Genomic DNA, 15,897 nt, shown 5'->3' with positions numbered 1-15,897 from the left:
GGCTTAGATTAAAACAGTGGGGAACTTTCACCGCAAAACTAAGTGCAGTGGACATTGATGTGGCAAGAATCCATTGGTGCAGGCGTGCCCATCTTTCTTTAATCCCTCCCACGCTAATCCTATGTCACCCCACAGCAAAATACTGCCAAACAGAATGCCGACAAGTTTAGAGCGGCTGGGAAATGGTATGTGGTCATTTCATTTTTTTTACCAGTGATACTATTGTCCTTTACCCGTTAAGTGTCACCATTATTACTACTACTACGAGTTAATGGGATGAATTGTCAAAAAGAAAATGTTAGGAAATATTCTCCCCGTCCCACTATCAATAGTCCTGTTTCTTTTTACACACAATTTAAAAAAAAGTAGTTAATTTTATTGAAAAAGTAAATTTAAATTGTTATTTTTCTAAAATACCCTCACATTAAATATGGTATAACTTTATGGGAACTTGAATTGATAGTAAAAAAAGAATCAACTCTCGTTAAATGGGGTAAGTTTATAGTAACAACTGCTTACATTGAATAAGGGTATTTTAAAAAAATTAAAATACAACTACATTCTTCAATTGGAAAGTAGATTACAGTTTGGAACAGATGAAAAAGAAATACAGGACTATTAAAGTGGGACGGAGGGAGTAACTTGCAGAACACCACAAATGCCTAGGGGCATTTTTCACAATTCTTTCATTAAAAAAAATGATTGAAAAATTATATTTATGATGCCAGTTGAATAATATTCAATTTTTTTTTTCACAGATTATGCTAATTATGTGGACCATTCACACTAGTTAAATAAGTTTGTCATAATACAGTAATATTTATTAGATAAGTGCAAATTCCACCCCTACTCCATTACTACTATTAGATTAGTAGTTGTTTGAACAGAGCATTAAAAAAGGCCGAGCACGGTTTGAAGTTTGAACATCGAAGTGGCAAGAAACAGGCCTCCCTCGAACCAACAGGCAAAGAAAGACAGTGGCATCAATCAATCAATCAATCAATCAAATAGTATAAGTAACTCGAACTTTGATGATTGAGCTTCCCCTTTGGCCCCTTTCACCATTAATGATAGGTGGTGGCTGTGGAGGTGGAACTGTTTTAGTCAATGGCCGGCGAAGAACCCGAAAAGGAGGATGGGGAGGAGGATGCAATAACAGTAACAGAGGCCTTATTACCTTGCCTGGATGGTGCGAAACTGGTTGATGCACCTATTCTTTTCTTTGTTCTTTCTCACAAGGCTTTTGTCAGGGAGCTTGAGCAGCTCCACCGCTCCGCCCTGGAGGTGGCTGACATTGGGTCCCCTGATCGCCAGTTTGTGGATGATCTTGGCCGGAGGTTTGACTTCTTTAAGCTTGTTTATAAGTACCACGCTGCAGCGGAAGATGAGGTGAGGACTGAGGAGGTGTTTCTATTAATTTCTTTTCTCGTTTCTTTTTATTGAGCAAAATTATATTGTGGGATTTGTTGTCATTGAACAAATGGCGTGTGTTGTTTTCCCTTTTTGGTTGTTGTATCATTACTTCATAAGAATGTCGGATGTGATTGTAGCACAGGGTTTTGGTTCTTTAGACAGGATTGAGGTGAAAATGTGGTGACTATGCTTGATTTTGGTAGTAGCTGTAAAGATTAAAACTTTAGTTTTTGGTGATGGAGAATCAATGTTTAGGATCCCAGGGGGGGCAATTTGATGTACTATCAAAAATGCCAATTAAGTTGCTTCAGCTCCTTCCCTGTTATTTTATCAGAAATGCCATCAGGTCATTAGGCAGAAATTCTCACATCATTGGCAATTAAGACGCAGGGTTTGCTTAAGGCTTCCCTCGAGAGTCCTCGAAACTGGCTTCTATATGACAATACTCGCCGAACGAACTTCAATTCCTTAACCTGGTAATAGAATGATTGGCGTAGCCGGTACAAGGAAATCGTAACAACATGGAAGATTTGAAACCATCTTCAATATAACGTCAAAGGATAGCATCAGGGCGTCCTCTATTACGCATTTAGTCCTCATTCCTAACCTATGTACCAAACTTACTGAGGCACCAAAGTTTCCCCAGAGGATTTAGACTATTTCAGTGTTTTGCTCACTTGTGAAATATTGGAAGAAAATTTACCAAAACATTTTAGATCTGTCCTGAAATGTATTGTCTTACTGAGAAGCTGAACACAATTTTGACTGGAAATATATTGAGCTAGATACAGCAAGCATCAAATAATGAGTACATTTCCCTTTCTTTTACTTTATTAGCACTAAGCTGGTGAGATTCTCCTGATCAACTTGATCTGTTTCTATTCTTTTTCCTTATCATGCAAGAAATAAATTTGTTAAACGTTGAGTTCATCAATTACTGTGGAAATTTTTATCTGAAATTTTTGGCAGATTGTATTTCCAGCTCTAAATAGCAAAGTAAAGAACGTGGTGACTACATCTGCATTAGAACATAAGTGCATCAATGATGACTTCTGCTCCACAGTCCAGTGCTTGGATCTTTTAAGAAAAGAGTGTGAAGATTTTACCCATCTGTTTCAAAAACTCATCTTCTGCATCAGCTCTATAAAGTCCGCTATCTGCGAGCATATGCTGAAGGAAGAAAAATTGGTATTTACTACTTCTCCTTTGTATACTTCCAATTTACATGTTGTTACTTCTCTGATTTTTATGCTTTGATCAACTGGATTCTGTTTCTCCTTGCTCTTTCCTTTTTCTTTTCCTTTCCTTCCACTATGATACTCCTACATTTTGAATTTCTGGAAATTATTAAACCATAAGCATAGTCACGCAAAATGACTCGCAATCGATACCATTCTAACCAAAAGATTGGCAAGGTCATACGAAATTTCTTCAGCATGGCTAGATTTAAGAAGGATAACGAGACATTCTCTTTGTTGTCTCCCATCAAAGAGAGCTCCAAACTCAGTTAGGACTTGAAACAAGAAAAAAAGAAGAACATATGTTTCACTACTCTCTCCCCATGCTCCTTGAGATCCATAGCAGAGATAAAATAGAAAATTTAGGCTATCTTTGGCTAAGATAAACCCCATTACAACTTGCTAATGGTCCACTTCATGCAGAACTTTGTGGGATACTCGACATGATGCAACCTAGCTGTATCTGAAAACATATATGAGAGCACACAACTTTATCAAGTAAGCCATAAAATAGGAAAGACCATCAAAATTAAACAGTAATTAAAACATGTTCTTTAGTATAAATGAAAATTAAAGGAGTACATAATTGGTGAGATGAAGATTATTTTATATTGCATTGGAGTTATGATGATGTTGTCTCTGAAAGGTATTTAAACAATTTTTGAATGCACTGACTTGTATGTGCATAATTTTAAAGAAAACCAGGAGGAAGTGATATGTGAGAATTATGCAATATCTGGGTGACTGATGAGACTTAAACACCATCTTCACCCCTTTTTAGCTGAGCCGATGCTTGATTTTAACCAACATAAAGAAATCTTAACATGATCTGCTGTCTTTATCTATGCTAAACTACATCCAGCTTAATATTCTTATATATTCAGACAAATGAAATGAAAGCTAAGGTAGAGTGTTTGAGTTGTGGGTTGCAGGAATAGATGGCCTCTGCAGAGTGTTATTTCGCTTGTTTTACTCTACTAGATGCAGTTTAATAATAGTTTTAATTTGAAGGTTCTTTTAGCCCCCAGAAAGTTTTTGACTAATCAACTTATCAGTAAATTAGTCTTATTACAGTCAAATATCTCAGTTCCTTGGTTTCTTGCAGCTGCAGTTTAACTACACTGAATTAGCCGCATAATGGTTGCAGGTTTTTCCTTTGCTGATAGGACAATTCCCTTCTGAAGAACAGGCTAAGCTTGTTTGGCAGTATATCTGCAGTGTTCCTATTGCTTTATTGGAAGATTTTCTGCCGTGGATGGCTTGTTCTCTTCCTCCAGATGAGCAACTAGACCTTCTGGATTGCATGAAGATTGTTGTATCCAAGGAGGAAGTGCTTGAAGAGGTAGACAATAACATTTAGCTTCAAGATCATAGTCTATAATCCCAACTTGATGTATTGATTTCCATCTTAAAGGTGGTCATCTCTTGGCTTAATAATAAGAAACCTTCTCCTCCTGAAGCCTGCAATGTCTATGGACAAGGAGCTCAATTTTACAGTGGACACGTTAGCTCCATGGAGATACTCAAGATACATCCAAATACATTTGATTTTGGTGAAGAAGAAAAATCAAAGCTCTGTTCCTTTTACACATCTATAGGACCAAACCCACTTGATGGCATTTACATTTGGAATACTGCTCTTGCAAGAGATTTCAGGAAAGTTCTGGATGAGTTATACCAAATAAGAAGCTCGAACAACATGTCAAACTTGTCTTCCATAGTAGTTCAGCTACAATTCCTTTTAGATGTCCTTATCTCCTACAGGTAACCTCCATATTAATTGATAGTTCCCAATAAGCAATTCTGCTCAATCAGGAGTGGTCTCCAAGTTATTGTTATATCTTCTTTAAATCAATTAGACCAAGAAGATAAGCTTAAGTTTGGATGTTGTTGGCTGTTCCAAAAGTATGTCAGTCCTTTGCTTCAAATATTCTACTCAGCAGCGTGAGAAGCTGTAGTAACTGTCACATGCAGTATATATTCTTTCTGAATTGAAGTTATGCTGAAATGCCCCATTTACCTCAGAGGCCTTTTTAGTTGCTGAAACTTTTCATGAAAAACAATGAGATGAAAATATTCTTTTGCATTGTGACAAAACTAAAATTGTTTGCTGAAGGTTTGACGCATGTTCAGAAATACCTTTTAATCTTCAATGACCAGATATTTTTCTAATACTAGAGTTTAATCTGCAGCAACGCATTGAATCAAATATTTTTTCCCCTGGTAAATGACCTTTCCAAGAATGTCCTACCATTATCTTGCACACGACTTGTGGAGAAAGGTCAAGTCGAAAGACTTCAATTCTTGCTGTACGGAGTGCTTCAAGATGGAGCACAACCAAGCAATTTCCTGAAGGGCCTTTGCAGGGAAGTGGAGTTGCTTGTGAGAGGAATTAGCCAAAACCTGACACATATAGAAACAGAGGTATGATGTTGTGTCAGTTCCTCTAATGTAAAACCCTGAAGATGCAGGAAAAAAAATCTTGGAAAATAATATTCATCTTCTCCACTTATTTCTAGCACTGGCAGATTAGGGCATCAGATAACAGACTGTACTAAACCATATCTTTTTGGACAACCAATAAACTTCTGCCTGCTTTTATTTGTAAGAAATATGTTTCCTCCTTTATGAATTTAACCCTTGTTTTTAGTCACATACAGGTATATTCTTCTATTGGCAAGAAGTGCAGCCATAATATGCTGCTGTGGCTGTTATATGCAGGTCTCAAAACTATGCCTCTTGGGTTGTTAAAATGCGCTGTTCTTTGGTTTTCTGCTACTTTATTGGATGAGCAGTTCAAGACCATGCTGGATGCCATGACAGATGCATGCCCTTTAGGCAACAAGCCAATTTTAATTCTGTTGCATAGTTGGGTTCGCATGGGTTATTTAGGTAAAATATCCATGGAAAGGTTTGCAAAAGATCTGCAAGAAAATTTTATCAGAGGAATCTATTTCACATCTGATCGAATTGGGGAGGATGTTGGGTTTTCTAATTTAAAGTTTGATATGCAAGCCTGCACTATATTTAACACCATAGAATCTGAGCCGAGCCCTGCTGTAAAAGATAACAAGATGGTCTGGAACCCCTCATCTTCTCATTCCAAAACCAATGAGAAGCTTGAATCTGGTGGAATGACTCTTCATAAATTCTCCCCTCAAATGTGGAGCAATATTCTTTCGGTTGTGAGACATCCTGCTGAGAATGGCATTGCCAAAAAAGTTTTGGCTCTAGAATCAAGACCAATGGATCATTTTGTGTGCTTTCACAAAGCTCTCATAAGAGATCTGGACTACATTGTCTTTCTTTCAGCTAACATGGCCAAAAGCTTTCAGTTTATCCCTGATTTACGTAGACATTTTGAACTTCTAAAGTTTCTGTATGACATTCACAGTGCTTCAGAGGATGAGGTTGTCTTTCCGGCTCTAGAATCAAAGGGGAAACTCAAAAACATTACCCAGTCTTACACCATTGACCATAAATTGGAGGAGGAAAACTTTGCCAAAGTTTCATCTCTGCTAAATGACATTGCCACCCTGCATGATGATCTAGACAAACCGGGTGAGGGAAGTCTACAATATCGACAGATGTGTTTGAAGCTCCATGAGACTTGCCTGTCTATGCAGAAAATAATCTCGGGGCATATTCATCGTGAAGAAATTCAACTTTGGCCTTTATTTGGAGAATACTTTTCCACTGAGGAACAAGAAAAGATGTTAGGGTGTATGCTTGGCAGAACTAGAGCTGAAACTCTACAAGAAATGATACCCTGGTTGATGTCAGCTTTAACCCAAGATGAACAACATGCCCTGATTTCTCTGTGGCGTAGGGCTACAAAAAATACCAATTTTGAACAATGGTTAGGAGAATGGTGGGAAGATATGAAAGATTATTGTGTTGCTAAGGATGAAGAAGAATCCTCTTTTCCTCCTTCCTTGGCTGCTAACCCTCTGGAAGTTGTCTCAGTGTATCTGGGGGAACAAACATGCAGAGAAAGCAAACTTTCAGGAAAAGAAGTTTCTGATAACAATGCTGAGCATTCTGGGTATATATGTCCATATTCAAAAGATTTCAAAGGCGGTCAAAACAATGATAAATATGAAGATCTAGTCAACTGTGGTGAAGAACTTGATAAGAAAACTGATCAGCAAATTGTTGATGATCAAGCTGATAAAGCTGGACAAAACATTCAGGCGTGCCATGATGAGCATCCACTGGAATTAAATCAAAAGGAGCTGGAAACTGCAATAAGAAGAGTGTCCCGTGATCCTACATTGGATTCTCAGAAGAAATCACATATCATCCAGAGCCTGATAATGAGGTAATCATGTGAAAGTTATCCTGTTTTCTCTGATCAACTGTTCTTGAGGGAATTATGGGACATCAAAAGTTAGGTCAACACGTATATATATCCTGTTTGTGATTGTGCATGTGATAAGAAATGATTATAGAATTAGATAGGTCTCAAGTTTATTATGCACATGTACTCTAGCATGTTTAGGCCCCTGAATATTGTACAAGATTACAACATTTCAATGTAATTTCTGCAATCGGATTCGGTCCTCAGTTCCATGAATCATGTGGCATCTGCTAAATTTTAAACTAGAAAAGCCGCATCCTGTAGGGTAAATGGGATATCCAAGCTATCAAATACGAAAGCTCTTGCAAGATTGATTTCACTTAGGACAAAACAAACTTTGTCGTTCATCAAAGGAACAGGTTTTGATTTCCTCAAAGTTGGAACTAAGTAGCATCTTCAAATTAAATGGCATGACCTAAGTATACGTGGTACCATCAAGGTACAACATTTGTTTTCCATTTAGATTTGATGTTTACACGTGTTGAAAGTAGCCAATCAGCTGAACTATTTAAGCTTAAGTTGCTATATCCTGGAAAGTTGTTTCTATAGGCTAAAAACTTTTCTTGAAAGCATGCTAAAATTTTTCTTCTTCTTGATAATTGGAATTATTCTGCTTGTTGATATCACAATTGACTGAGCTTGCATTGTGTGTTTCAAGCCGTTGGATTGTAACACAACAGAATTCAAACACGTTGAGTGCTGCAGCTAATGACAGAGAAGAAGATTTTGGCCAGTATCCATCTTATCAGGATTCTCTCAATGAAATTTTTGGCTGCAAGCACTACAAACGCAACTGTAAACTTCTTGCTGCATGTTGCAGCAAACTGTTTACATGCATAAAATGTCATGACGAGTTCACAGATCATTCTATGGAAAGGTTTGAATTTTTTATATATATATTTGTACTTCTTCATTATTGGTTTTTCTTACTGTATTTATTTACTCTTTCTATGTCATGCGTGCAGAAAAGCTATTACAAAAATGATGTGCATGAAATGCTTGGTAATTCAACCAGTTGGCCCAAAATGCTCAAACAATGCTTGCAATAATTTTCCAATGGCAAAATACTATTGCCCAGTTTGCAAACTATTTGATGATGAAAGGTGAGATAATCAGAATGACGTGCTTCTAGTAGATAAGATCATAGAAAAAGTACCACTTTGTTAGTTGTGAATGACTACAGTCACGCGTTGTGTTTTGATTGTCAATTGCAGAGTTGGGCCAACAGTTAACCAGTACCTTCCAGATTGGCTTAACTTGAAATCACTCAGTCTTTTTCCTCTCATTTTCACTATTTTTTCTGATGCAAGTATTAAAATGATATCATTTTTTCTTATTGTAATTTACCAATTGGGTCCAAAAAGTTCATACAATCTTTTATCCAGCATGCTCTTTTATGTGCATGTTAGCATCTACTTCTGTATATACTATCTATTCTTTTCAAATCTTTTGTATGGTAGGGGCCAGGGGGAAGGTGAAAGTACATCATGCTTGTAAACAATACACTGGGACAAGGAATTATATGTTCTAACTGAAGTAATTCTCCATGAATTATTTGTTATTTTAAATATTTTTTTAATAAATTGAATTTCAATAGGTTTTGCCTATATTTCCAAGTGCTTCAGCTATTAGCAACTTGGTTTTGGCTTGTCAGTCGTTAGTAGCATTTTGGGGGCAATGCAAACTAAAATTGGTACTGATTTACATTGCTATTGTAGTTTATATGCTATAAGTAACATTCAACATTTTCCTGGAATTTATACATATTAAAATTATATTTATTTTGTTAGACTCAAGTTACTAACTTGTGTCATTTTAGTAGGTTCTTTAATTTATGTTTCTTGTCACATTACATGAATGTCTCACTCATGAGAAGCGTAGTCAATGGATGGAGCATGTATGGAACTTTGTCGTGATCATCATAGCCTCGGCGTTTTTATACCCGATTCTTTTCATCTTGATTTATTCCTTGACTTTGTTAGAGCTGAATTATGGTTATTGAATTTGTGAGATTCATTGCCTCTTGATGATTTTTACCTTGTTCCTTCTATCTTTTTCTACGACACTCTTCCTTTCTGTTTCCTTTCCTTTTTCCTGATTTATCACCTACCTATGATTTTTGATAGATATCTATATTACCGTACCATGGCTTTGATAGCTAATCACTTGTAAATGTCATAGGATAAACTTGCACCATATTAGAATGGATCTTGAAGCATTTTGTTCTTTATTCTATCGATTTTGATTTCATGGAAATTTTAGTTTCTTGTTGGTTAAATTTACAAACCAATACAATTATGGAGTAACTAAGGTTTGGAATTTAGAGTTTCTAAGATTTGGAATTTTAGGACAACACATTGATGTCATTTGATGAGTAGTTTGAAGATGCACCCTCTCTTATTGTTAGCTGATATCCGATCTTGTGATCGTGGATCATTATTACATATCTTTTTTTTTGTTTTGTTTATGTCTTGTTTGTAATCAATACTGACTTTTACAGATTTGGACAGGAAAATTTATCACTGCCCTTATTGCAATCTGTGCCGAGTTGGGAAGGGATTGGGTATTGATTACTTCCATTGCATGAATTGTAATGCTTGCATGTCACGGTCTCTTTCCGTGCATATCTGCAGAGAGAAGTGCTTTGAGGACAACTGCCCAATCTGCCATGAATACATTTTTACCTCAAGCTCTCCAGTCAAGGCACTTCCATGTGGTCATTTAATGCACTCAGTATGTTTTCAGGTATCTGTCTCATGTACAGAATTCTCTAAAGATTAATTAAAGATTCTTCACTGCTGAGACGCTTTTTCTGTTGAATCAAGGAATACACATATACTCATTATACCTGCCCAATTTGTAGCAAGTCACTTGGGGACATGCAGGTTAGTAGTTATTTCCATGTATTACTTCTGCTAATGCAGTTTCCTTTAGCTCTGGTGCTTATTAGGAAATCCATTTTGGAGAGTATATATGGTCCTTTTCGGCATGTTGTATCAAATTCTACTACTTGCAGGTGCATTCATATAGGTTACTTTACATGGTAGACTTGTTACACTAAATGACACTGATCTTGTCCTGTTGACCTGGATATATTCTAATAATGCTTTAACAGTTCTAGAATCCAAGATGGATAAGAGGACCAATGTTGTCTTTCAACCAAAAGTTGATCTCTACTAGAACGCTTCATAAGTGGTACCCTTGTTTAATGAAAACCTCGAGTTTTCATCTAACCCATTACAAAGCAACAAATCTTAAAGGCATAGCACAGTCCTGATTTTCGAGTAAACTTGTACTGATGCATACAGGATAATAGATGTGTCACATTCTGTGAAGTATATAACTTAATTAGTTTCCATTGAGTTGGAGGATTTAGCATACTAGCATCCAATTATGGTCGATTTAAGTAACAGTAATAGGCTTAATAACATTTTCCTACCTTCTGTTTCGAAAACATCTAGTGTTACTTTGATGCTCTTCACAAGGTAGTGCCACTTTAGGAGTATGGGTTTGCATTTGTGATTAAGTCATTGGTTACCACATCTTCCATTTACCTGCTTTTAGGTTTTATGACAAACCTGATGTGTTGTTATGATAATTAGGTGTAATTCAGTAAGCATACAAGAGTTTCATGTTTTAACATCATGATGATTGAAATTTCTTATTGATATGCTACTAAATGTCCTTCAGTGGACATTGCTTTACAGCAACTGTTGACCAATATACAATACCTTGTGGTAGAGCATCAGTATTTTCCTACGCTTTGGAACACTTACCAATCTGCTTGTTCGATCTCCAATCTACATTAGGTGAATATTTTACCTTCCGAGTGTCTCTTCTCTTATGCATCTTTAGGTCACTGTTAGTTAATAATTTGGAAGTGATTGACTGTCAGGTATCACAGCCCTTGTATGCCAGCCTTAAGCACCAGAATGATCAACCTATGACTTTTATTTAAATGAATTACAAGTGAAGAATCAGGAAACAACGTTTATTTGTTTGCATTCAGGTGTATTTTGGAATGTTAGACGCACTATTAGCTGAAGAGAAAGTTCCGCAGGAGTATTCAAGTCGAATTCAGGTTGATCATCTATTATCTTATTCAAGATGCTAGTTTATCATCCAAACGTTGCCACGTTAGTAAGTCCTGATATTGAAATTTGTTATGATTCACAGGTTATTCTATGCAATGACTGTGAAAGGAAAGGAAATGCTTCCTTCCACTGGCTGTATCACAAGTGCCCTCATTGTGGTTCATACAATACCAGGCTCCTATAAGCCAAATACACAGTGAGTGTGTGACAACTGATCTGATAAAGCTGTAATACAATTTAGCCCGTTTTATACAGATAAGAAATTAGTACTTGCCTTGCATTATTTTAATAGCTTGAAGAAACTAGGAATTGGCACATACTCTGTCTTCCCATTTTCCTAAAGAAATTTGATACTGTCCTAGACTTTGCATCATCATCATTTCATAAACAATAAGTAATATTTTAAGTTTGAAATTCCTTATTCTGTGAAGCTACCAATAGCAAGACGTCAACTCCATTAGTGATGCTTTTCTGCCCATACACCTCATTACTGCTCTAAGCTGAATGTTTTGCTAAAAACAGTATGAGCATGGGCAGGGGGAGCAAAGATATTTTTTCATTGGGGACAAAGCTAATCTAATGTATATTTATGTGTTTATACACATTTTATCAGTAACAAAATAGAAAAGTTTAATAATGAAATACTTGTAGGAAAATGAAATGTATTAATCACTTGAGATGAACTAAACAAGTATGATCTTCACAAAAAGTAAAAGTTAAATAGCTAGTAGTAGAATCTGAATATGGAGAAGTTATTTTGTTCCAAGTATTTTTTGTTTTATTTTTGGTCTATGAATTGACTGGAGAAAGTGAAGTACATCAGAGATAAAAGAATAGAAAAGACATTTTATGCTGCGGGAAGTAATAAAAGTTGCATTACACCATGGTCTAGTTTTCTTGATTTGAAGTCATTTGGCTGTTACTAGTGTAAATCTTCAGATTCTTGAGAGAAAGCATAAAAGTAACTAACTCAGAAAACCGTCTTGTATCATCATCTCAGAACAATAGTTTGATTCTCACCATGTCCATACTCTCTTCTCACTTCTGTTACCCCAATCCCCTCCCCTTCTAGAAAACAAATTAAATGACATTGTAAAAGAAGGAAACAGTTTTAATCCACCAAGCTCATAACTTCTAAGAACTATCATGAGAAACTTCTTTTCGGGTTTTCTTTTGCAATGCAAACTCAGATCAAATGCATTCGCTGGCTGCACTTTTAATCACTGGCAGGGATTTTTATGTACTTTTTAAATTATCAAACAGCCAACAAAGTATGTGTAACAGGAGGATGCTAAGTGGATCAGTAAACCTTCAAATATTTTACTTCACAACAGTAGGTGAACCTGATATATTCAGCAATTTAAAATGTAATTCTAGAAGAAAGAAACAGAGGAAAGAAATAATTGGAACAGTGAAGAAATGACCGACCTATTAATCTACTTGTGAGTGCTGCTCTCCTTCAAGGACTTGGTAGCTGGGGCAAGTTAAAATCTAGTGCTTTTTGAGCGTTTATTTAGGTAAGGGTCATCATTTGACTGACCTCAAGCGTGAGATGCAGGTTTAATGAATAGCAACTACCTTACACAAAAGTAATCCCAAGGTAATAATCACCTTCTTGTATTTTAAGTTCCCCGTAATACTTTAAACCATACTATGATCTTCCCTATTTACCCATTCTTAATTTGTGTCACTGGTATTCTTTGACTACGTCAATCTATCTTAGTTAAATCTTCTATTCCTAAGATAATTTAGAGGGTTAATCATCCAACCTAAACCTCTTAAAGTTTAATAAATTGGATTATTTTCAATTCAAAATGATTAGTTATAGATTCTTGGATCCTCTATGGGGATTAAGACCCTTCAGATTAAGGCTTAGCTGACACTGTAATTGAATAGTCTTAGAATTTTAGGTTATTTTCAACATTTTTGGTCCAGTTACTTTCAGTAGCTTTGTCAGCTATAGCCATATTACAGAATTATCTGTAGTTGGTAGGTTTTTGCTGCTCTAGACAACATTTTTCACAGTACATTTTGATGACATTCTACCCGATATCAGCTATTATGTGCAGGCTTCATGATAGGAACTGAAAGCTTTTAGCAGTAATTAATCTTGAAGAAACACTAAACTAACAAAGAGCAGTGATCACATGTCCTAGCTTTCACAAACTTTGGATTCTGAGAAGGTTCATACCTTTATCTGAAACTCAAATCTGTATTTTGTTGTCTTTTTTCCGTCCGTTTGTTTTTGTGTTTAAGTTTGCTTTGGCCATCAGGAGTTGAAAAGAAAGAGATCCGCTTGCAATTCAGAAAAGACCTAGATAGTGTACGAACTAAAACATTGAAGCTCTTTATCAGAGCTACTAAAGTGATTCATTTGGATTTGGGGTGGTTGTTTCAAACTAGAACGGTGGTTTTGTCCACTCAAGAGTTCAAATATACATCGTCATGAATAATGGCTTCGCTCATCATTTGCAAATTAATCTGCAGAGAGTTGATCACATTCCTAGTTGAGGGGAGGACACAAATACTCCTCTGTTCTGAAAGTGCAGGTTTACAGAATGAATGACCAAATCATTTCCTACTGAAACAACTATTAAGTATTCAAAAGAAAGAAGTTGAAGTAAAAGAGAAATGTTGCAAATTTAACAAAACGTACTCTGTGAATATGTGAAATAACATGTGCAGAATACAGGCACCATAGTCACAAGTCTACTCTCTGGTACCAGTTACTCCACACATTCCATGGTGTTCTGCGGTACTAATTAATGCTGGTAAGACTGAAACACGCCGCAGCACTCTTCAACTCATTCTCAGCTACATGCTCAACAGATTGTGTTGTGTCCTTCAATGATGATTCAGAGCTGCAAATTCATAGACACCTCATGATGAGACCAAATAGAAATGTTCTTTCTTGTAAAATCTGAATCATGCTCTCAAAATTGATTGATAAAACGACATAGCGATTCAGTGTGTTTATTTACCTCGACTCATATGCTTCCTTTGAAGCAATATAAGACTGTCTATCATCAATTGTATCAAAGAATGGGTGCATTTCATCATAATCTTGTGTGCCACAATCTTGTTGGATTATTAAGGGCTGCGAGTTTATCAACTGAGATTGCATAACCATTGGATTGCTATTATTAATATCACTACTGCTATTGTTGTAGGGCGGCTGTTGAACCCATAAAGAGTTTACAGCATTGTTTTCCTTGGAATCCATGTAAGTTGCATTGTAATTGGCAGCGTTGGCACTATTGGAGGAGTAAGTGGGGTGTGATCCAATGGGCAGTGCGGATACGGTATTGTCATAATTTTGGGGAGCATCCTGGTGAAAATGCGACAGGGCATTGCTTGGAGGCGCCATTCCTAAGTGCAATTGCGATATAGAATCACTCAATCCAGTTGACACCTCCTGTTGCTGATGCTGTCGATAGAGAGCCAATTGTGCATGAATGGCTTGAAGTTCCTCCTCGGCTAGTTGAATTTGGTACCACAACTGTTGTATGATTCCTAAACATCCGTGGACAGGATACTTATCGCGTATATTTGATTGATAGATGATGGACTTCATGGCAACCAACTTCTGGCTGGGGTGGTCTAGCTGTCTCAGAATCTTCAAGATGTTGCTCACGCCAAAAAGCTTGTGAGCATTCTGGAACATCTTAGGCTGATCAGCTGGGAAGTATGGCGCGAGTGGACAGTCAGCCGTGCACCTCCTCCTCTGATACTTGCAGGCAGCGCAGGCTTGGCTGGTGCCACCTTTGAGGGTCATCTCATCTCAAAGAAATGTGTGACAAAAATAGAGAGTATTCATGTAAAAAAAATATTGGAGGTGGGCTGAGCCAAAAGAGATGGCCAAAAAAAAAAGAAAGAAAGGAATTTTGCTCTGCTTAGATAAGATAAAAGGAGTGTTAGTGCTGGTGTTCAAAGGAAGGAAGACAGAAGCCAAATGGCAACATTGATCTCAACTGAACTAGTCTGCTGATATATGCGGATTTTGCTGCAAGACTTGGTAAGATAACAGATTGAGAGAGGGAGACCCGAAAATGCTGGGGTGTTTCTTTCAACGGGTTAATTGCATATACCTCCCTTCAGTTTTGACCAAACTACAAAAAAAACCCTGAGGTTTGGCTAAATAACCAACACCCCCTTTAAGTAACTTCTGCCAAAGTGTCTTGGACGGAATCAGTGAAAAGATCACTCGCCCACAAGTGTTGTAAATTTGAAATTCCTCAATGCCATTTTATAGGTTTAAAAAGAAATTCATTTTTCTTTTTTTTTTTCTATATTTATTTCCTCCCCCTTCTAACTAATTTTAAAGCTTTAGACTACCATTCATAATGATTAGAACCCAAATGGAAGCAACAGCAGTCCAACTAAAATGTAAGCAATATGCGCAAAGGCAATGGTTTGTAATTGCTAAATGGTGTTTTTTCCTTTTTTCTTTTTTTGAAGAAAAGCTAAGAGCTAGGGTTATTTTGGTAAATATAAAATTAATCTGTAGCCTTTCTCAGTAACTGCACGTTGGTTTTTTAACGGTGAGGGGATGATTGTTATTGGACCATCAAGTCAAAGGGGGTAATTGCAATATTTAAAATTTGAGGGGATGTAATGGTAATTTGACCAAACCACAATAGAGGTGAATGTAATTAACCCTTGTTTCAACCGCATGACCGTTAGGGGAAAACGTTTCGAGTACAGTCCTAATTCTGAGGAGACTCCCATCTATAGTTATAAATAGTGACTAATTTTTCAACTCGTTCTTTAATAAATGAATATGGATATACAA

At 36.6% G+C, this 15,897-nt stretch overlaps 2 protein-coding genes across 7 annotated transcripts; one reads left to right on the top strand and one right to left on the bottom strand.

The window, feature by feature from the left end:
• The first annotated feature begins 848 nt into the window (after positions 1-848).
• On the top strand, positions 849-15,383 carry LOC113740389 (zinc finger protein BRUTUS-like At1g74770). Of its 6 annotated transcripts, none has more exons than XR_011813251.1 (14): positions 886-1,389; positions 2,383-2,601; positions 3,799-3,993; positions 4,066-4,415; positions 4,844-5,075; positions 5,312-6,972; positions 7,670-7,888; positions 7,977-8,114; positions 9,522-9,744; positions 9,837-9,896; positions 10,702-10,820; positions 11,021-11,092; positions 11,188-11,301; positions 14,276-14,983. XR_011813251.1 is itself a non-coding variant. In XM_027268006.2 (13 exons), exons 1-12 carry the CDS (start codon positions 1,108-1,110, stop codon positions 11,287-11,289), a joined length of 3,753 nt encoding a protein of 1,250 aa, XP_027123807.1. In that variant the 5' UTR covers positions 899-1,107; the 3' UTR covers positions 11,290-11,301; positions 14,276-15,383. The 6 variants fall into 6 exon arrangements, 3 of the variants coding, with proteins under 3 accessions (XP_071902475.1, XP_027123807.1, XP_071902474.1); XR_011813249.1 differs by lacking the exon at positions 10,702-10,820 and having other exon boundaries at positions 899-1,389; positions 14,276-14,595; positions 14,666-15,383; XR_011813250.1 differs by having other exon boundaries at positions 899-1,389; positions 9,522-9,756.
• LOC113740394 (LOB domain-containing protein 27-like) lies at positions 13,778-14,880 on the bottom strand. The gene is made up of 2 exons (XM_027268017.2): positions 14,087-14,880; positions 13,778-13,966 (listed from the first exon to the last, which is right to left on the bottom strand). The coding sequence occupies exons 1-2, from the start codon at positions 14,878-14,880 to the stop codon at positions 13,864-13,866; spliced, it is 897 nt and encodes a 298-aa protein (XP_027123818.1). The 3' UTR covers positions 13,778-13,863.
• Positions 15,384-15,897: the final 514 nt, after the last annotated feature.

Source organism: Coffea arabica, chromosome 4c (genome assembly GCF_036785885.1).
Source record: "Coffea arabica cultivar ET-39 chromosome 4c, Coffea Arabica ET-39 HiFi, whole genome shotgun sequence".
NCBI lineage: Eukaryota > Viridiplantae > Streptophyta > Magnoliopsida > Gentianales > Rubiaceae > Coffea > Coffea arabica.
Note: the sequence above shows the minus strand (reverse complement) of the source record. Positions and strands in the feature narration are given on the sequence as shown.

Coding starts and splice junctions, on each gene's coding strand:
- LOC113740389 (XM_072046373.1), top strand. CDS start 1,108: ATGGCCGGCGAAGAACCCGAAAAGGAGGATGGGGAGGAGGATGCAATA. Junction 4,416..4,843: donor GATGTCCTTATCTCCTACAG/GTAACCTCCATA, acceptor TTTAATCTGCAG/CAACGCATTGAATCAAATAT. Junction 11,093..11,187: donor AGTATTCAAGTCGAATTCAG/GTTGATCATCTA, acceptor TATGATTCACAG/GTTATTCTATGCAATGACTG.
- LOC113740394 (XM_027268017.2), bottom strand. CDS start 14,880: ATGACCCTCAAAGGTGGCACCAGCCAAGCCTGCGCTGCCTGCAAGTAT. Junction 13,967..14,086: donor AAGGAAGCATATGAGTCGAG/GTAAATAAACAC, acceptor ATGAATTTGCAG/CTCTGAATCATCATTGAAGG.